Source organism: Ricinus communis, chromosome 6 (genome assembly GCF_019578655.1).
Source record: "Ricinus communis isolate WT05 ecotype wild-type chromosome 6, ASM1957865v1, whole genome shotgun sequence".
Lineage (NCBI taxonomy): Eukaryota > Viridiplantae > Streptophyta > Magnoliopsida > Malpighiales > Euphorbiaceae > Ricinus > Ricinus communis.
Genome location: NC_063261.1, coordinates 15,600,034 through 15,606,033, shown reverse-complemented (window position 1 = coordinate 15,606,033; position 6,000 = coordinate 15,600,034). Strand labels below are relative to the sequence as shown.

Below are 6,000 nucleotides of genomic sequence, written 5' to 3'. Positions count from 1 at the left end.
CCTTTTAAATTATATCTGAATAGATTGCTTGGAAGAGTTATCTATTTTAGTATAAATGAAGTTTTTCACAAAAAGCTTATAGAAGATATTAGATGGTTTACATAGATGAACAAAACACAACCCACTTGCACCCTTGCTCCTGTACCAATATCAAAGTAGGTTGGTTTGCATGGATTTTGTTCTTTAAAAAGATTAAAAGGCAGAGGTCATAGCATATAATCAAATGAAACACACACATCATACTTTTCCATTGGCTTATCAGTTAGCCTCGGCTTCTTTGCAAACTGGAGGTACCACTAATTCTAAAGACTGGAATTGAAAGGAGAATTCAATATTAGGATTTTATTACTCTCACTGAGAATTATACAACAAAATTTCTCAAAATGCAGAACTTAGCTACATATACTATCTCTCCTTAAAATGACTCGGCCTAAAAAACTCGGGCGTTTGGGCGTACTCTACTCATATTGGGGTTCACTGAACCAAAAGGCAGATGAGTCTGCCAGCCAACTAGTTCTCTAGGTTTAGCTTAAATGAGTTGTACAGTCCTATATGTTACTTTTGCAGCAATTTTTGCAAAAGCCAACTTGGTTTTGTACATGCCTGTCTCGCAGGAAAATATGGAGCCAAAATTCCTAATTACAGTATGCAGTCCTATTAGATATGGTTAAAGTGCAAGGGAAGATGCATCAGATCTGCCTATCCTCCCAAGAATGATTGTTCTCACGGAACAATTGTTCTATTTTTATGTATAATAATGAGTTCATCATAACTCGGACTTGGACTCCACATCTTCCTCAGAGGAGCTGTCACTTGCAGAGTTCTGTGATTCATTAGTAGATGCGGCAGTCTCTTGAGGGTCCATTTCGTCAACTGACTTGCCAGTGAATTGTCTTGCTTCACTTGCAGAGTTCTGTGATTCATTAGTAGATGCGGCAGTCTCTTGAGGGTCCATTTCATCAACTGACTTGCCAGTGAATTGTCTTGCTTCGGTGTCAAGATCCACCCATTCAGAAACTATTCTCTTTGCGCCCTGCGAGAAGTTGATGAAAATAAAGAAGCAATTTATGCAAATGTTTAACAAAAGCGACACAAAATGATATGATAGAAACAAGTATCTTGGATGAAAAATGCAGAATAAAGTTATGTCTTACCTGAAGCTTGGGTTCCTTTGTCATAGGATTATTGCAAAGATCAATGGTTTTTGCCTTAGATTTTGTGGCGTTACCACACCAAGATTCACACCATAGCCATTCTTGTGGAAGTGAAAAGATGGGTACTGTATGCTGAGCATAGTTTGGAAGATCCTGAAACAGGCGCTATCTCTTAAATTGAGTTGAAGAAATTTATTAAAGCATCTGACTAACACGCTTAAGACAGGTAGATTTCAGGCTATAACCATCTTAAAAACCAAGTTAGGTTTCAAGCAAGTGCAACAAAAATGGAGGATCTGAATATCAAAATACAAGTCTACTAAGAATTCGAATTTCAAAATGCAAGTCCAATGGGTTTTACACGAATATTTGGTAGATGAAATTGCCTCAATTGAAACAGAAAAACATTTTCTTCATGGATGTAAAATTTCGTAGTCCCCAAAAGAGATCAAAGTTATAATGAAGTCTTGGAAACAAGACCAGAAATCCCAGAGAAATCTGAACCCAGATTGGAATGATATGAAGTACTGCTCAAGTGTGTAGCACTACAAATTAGCATATGGTTCAAACTAAATCAGCATATAAGCACAAGGGCTAAGATTCTAACTGAACATTAGTGCATAATTGAATCAGGGTGTTTAATAACAGTACCGTGAACCATTTTGTATGAAATAGTATTAATGGTATCGTGCAATTTGAAAACCAATAAGCAAAATGATCCAAATCAACAAAGTTCAATATGTAATATATTAAGTTAATAAACACCTAAATGAACATTTTCTAATAGAATGAATTCCTAATAGAACATTTTTTGACTTAAAGAATACAAAGTATAAAAATAAATAGACCACAAGGTTCACTAATTATTACCAAACAGAGTTTCCTAGACTCATCTGTATTTTGATCATTAAGCATTTTAAACCTAATGTCATTAATCATTTATTTACTCCACATCTTAACTTGTTTAAATTACATCCAAGTATACTACCTGTAGATTAAATTAGTTGAATCACCATATTAAAAATATTTAAATTTTTCATAAACTTTAATCATAATCCTTATATAAATTTAAACTTAATTAGAGCCATCACTAACTTAAGAAAAATAACTTATACCATAGATCTAAATATAATTACTTATGAATTTTCTTATTGTTTCACATTTTAAACCTAAGCTTTAGTCATCTTGATGAGTGTGATGTTTACTTTTAATTCTTGATTAATTGGATGTACTCAAGTACTTTTATTATGTTTTTATGTGTTACTTATATGTTTTGGTGGCTTAGGTTCAATAAATATGAAAATGTGCATAAAATCAGCTACCTTCCAAGAAGATGCTCCATATCAATAGAAATGTTTACCTAGTTATCATGCAAAAAGCTTTGCATCATTTGGATGCAAGCATGAGGAAATTAGCAAACACTGAAACAAGTTCAGATTTATCTAGTACATAGAGCAATAACATATTTTCAATCCTAATCCATATAAAGATGGTAGAATTAGAAGTTTCCCAAAACTACAAAGTTGCATAAGACTTTTCAAGCTTTCCAATGCAAAAAGGATCGAATCGAAGCATTTGGAGTTTCCTAGCTTAAGATATCAATCTCGGAAATTGCTCAAGTTTTTTAGTAAACACACCCAATCCATCTAGTAAGGACCCCATGAACGTCACCTGCAAAAGAAACCAAAGCTGCCTACCTTCCCACCCCATAAGCCACACCTCATGGTCAACAAAGGCCAGCATTGGGGTAGAAATGCCATGGAACGTGGCATGAGTGCAAATGCTAAAAATAATTGCAATTTCTAGGTTGTTTTAGCTTATATAAACACTTCTTAGGGTCCTTGTCTTTTAACCTAAACACACATAGGATCTGCATAAGAGAGAGAGAGAGAGATTGCAAAACCAAAGGGGACTTCAAAAATTCTTTCTAAGCCTTTTCACTTGTTTTATCTATTTAATTTCTGTATTAAATCTTTATTTAATGATTATCATTCTCGAGTTTGTAATTATTATGGATATGACTTCTTCTCTCTAAGGTTCTTCATTGGTTGTGATTTGATTTTGGATTTAATAAATGTTTATTTTACTTTAACAATTTGAGTTCTTTATTGCTCTTGTGAGTATTCTGGCAGCAAATTTATATGTTTAAGGTATTAGGTAAAGAAACAAGAGCTGAAGTTTAATATTAGTTCATCAATTAAGCCAAAAATGATCTCTGTTCTTTATGACCATTAAAATGAACAACCATAGAATTTAATGAGGTTTCTCCACATAAACCAAAAGAAATTCAGTCTACCTAGTACTTATCTTTTCCAGAAAAAAAGAATATTCTAGAAACAGATACATATCAGCTGTCACAGAGTGTGTTGACCAATATAGACCCAGTACATGTACTAGATCAAAGTCCCCATATTGTATCAGGGGTGTATTGTGTCAGCCACCTCAAGTTCCACTTCATATTGACCGATGTTTTTTAAAACCCTGGTCGAATCAAGGTTAGTAAATTGGGATTAATAGTTACAAGGGTAGTAGTTAAAGTGTGTATAAGCTTTAACCATGTATGGCAGTGACTTCCTGAGCCTAGAGTCATCAAACAATACAAGCTCATTTTCTTTCTTCTCTAATGCTCTTCCATTGTTTAAGAGCTTTCTCTCACTCCTATTTGCCAACATTCTATTCATAATCCAATAAATACCTGATTTGTAACCAAAGTTGGAATATCCATTTTGAAAATAATCCTTTTAATTATAACATTGCAGCCATGCAGGTGAAGGAAAGGAAAGTAGACCACGGAGGAGAAGGAATCCCCACTACCTTTCCAACAAAATTTTGATTTCTCTAATTCTTAGCATCTGAGCATTGACACAATTCACCTTTGATATATAGTCCAAGCAATGAAATTTCCAAGCCTTGATACAAAATTTTGATTTCTCTAATTCTTAGCATCTGAGCATTGACACAATTCACCTTTGATATATAGTCCAAGCAATGAAATTTCCAAGCCTTGATACAAACTTGTTTGGGGTCAGCTACGTAATTACTTCTATTCAATTCAGCCCTTTTATTTTTGGCAGACATTTGATTAGATATTTTAAAATGAAATCAGAAATAGCTTTACTCTGCATTGAATCCATTGTCTAAAGGTGGGAGCCCTTTTGTTTATTTTTGGAATTCCCCTATTATCCTGCTGTTTGAACCCCTGCTCACTTTTATCATACCATCACACCAATAATATTAGATTGGGAATCGCCCAAAAACCAATTTTAGCTACCCTCAGATCTCATACTAGAAAGTGCTCTACCAACCCTATAAATGAATTTAACTCTTTATTCCACTGATTAGTTTTCCCCTTGAATCCCTGTTAACATTCTCATTGACAACTAAGAGATTTAAATATGATAGTTTTGAGGAAGAAGCAGACAATTCTAAAATGAGAAACGACAATTAATAATCAAACACATGAAAAAGAAGAAATAGAACGGCCACACCTTACCTGATCCAGATTGGCTAGACTATTCGGGTCCTTGCTAAGAGTTTCATAGAAAACCCTTAGATTATCTCCAGCAGCAGTTTCCCGGAATTTCACCAAATCGACAACATATAAAGCACTGCATGAATTGTAGAAGATGTCAATCACTTAGCCAGCTAGAAAAGATTAAGAAAGAATTAGAGAATACACTAGTGAATATGAACTAGAAGTAACTGATACCTGATATGGTATGGTCTTCCCCGTAAATGTTCTTTCCAGAAACCCTGTTCCAAAAGTAAATAATGGAAAATGAGCAAGAGGAGATGTAAGAAAAGAAAACCTAACTGTTGCAATTTAACAAAAGCAGGTTTAAAGAAATTTACTTGTCTCCAAAATCGATATCCATCCATATCCTTGTTGTTGTCACAGAATGGTGTATATGCGAGAGGTCTTCCTTTTATATCCATGTCATACAGCTCCCCCATGTCTGCTCGAACAACCTGATCAGCATCAACAAATATAACCTGTGCAAGAATAAAATGCTGTACATTAAGCAAACATCCAATAGATGAGAAGTTAGCAGAACTGAAGACAAAAAAGTATAAAAGCATCAAAACCTTCTCCAAAGAAAGTGGAAAGATAACATCAAGGAATAAAATCTTATATGCCCATATAATTCGCTGCTTCTCTTTCTGCTTATGCAACCAGGAAGGCCATTTGTAGGTGATCAGTTCATATTCAAAACCATATTCTTGTGCCATACATGGAATCACATCCTGCATGTTTTACCAACCAAAGTTTGCAAACAAGTCAGACAATCTAATTAACTCAAAAGCATACAAATGATAAGAATATGTCAAATACGAATGATAAGAATATGTCAAATAGATAGGACCTTAAATTGTGGAGAGAGATAATTTTTAATGAACCAAAATTTCACCGGACGTTGGGTGTTCTTCAAGACACTTAGAATCATAATTTTGAGGAAACGTTCATACCTGACAAAGCCAAAACACATCATAAAATCTTTAAGATAAATATAATAAGGCCTAATAGCTTAAAAAATCCAAACCTATGCTGAAGTTTGTTATTTTTGCTAATTCTTTAAGAAATTGTCAATTTAGCTATAATTTGGCCAGTTAAGTTGATGATCAAAATTAAGCAACGTGGATGGTAATGTAGATGCTATTTAGGAAATAAGAATTCAAACTAAAGCAATGTGTATAAATAATGTGGCACTATGACCTATCAATTTGGATTTCTCATTTCCTAATTAGAGTTCATATCACTGTTTACGTTACTTAACTTTAACAAAAAACTCAATTGGCTAAATCGTGGCTAAATTGACAATTTTTAAAAAATTAATCAAAATAGCAA

At 33.9% G+C, this 6,000-nt stretch overlaps 1 protein-coding gene across 2 annotated transcripts in view; it reads right to left on the bottom strand.

Moving 5' to 3' along the window:
* Positions 1 to 315: 315 nt before the first annotated feature.
* The window catches only part of LOC8287693 (UDP-glucose:glycoprotein glucosyltransferase), a 31,538-nt gene continuing 25,853 nt past the window's right edge, over positions 316 to 6,000 (bottom strand). For both annotated transcript variants that reach the window (XM_015725611.2, XM_048375941.1), the window contains exons 31-37: positions 5,519 to 5,621; positions 5,241 to 5,399; positions 5,007 to 5,147; positions 4,864 to 4,907; positions 4,648 to 4,762; positions 1,155 to 1,307; positions 316 to 1,033 (exon numbers count right to left, since the gene is read on the bottom strand). In XM_015725611.2, coding sequence (XP_015581097.2) covers positions 767 to 1,033; positions 1,155 to 1,307; positions 4,648 to 4,762; positions 4,864 to 4,907; positions 5,007 to 5,147; positions 5,241 to 5,399; positions 5,519 to 5,621 — 982 coding nt within the window. In that variant the 3' untranslated portion in view covers positions 316 to 766. The remainder of the gene's footprint in view (positions 1,034 to 1,154; positions 1,308 to 4,647; positions 4,763 to 4,863; positions 4,908 to 5,006; positions 5,148 to 5,240; positions 5,400 to 5,518; positions 5,622 to 6,000) is intronic.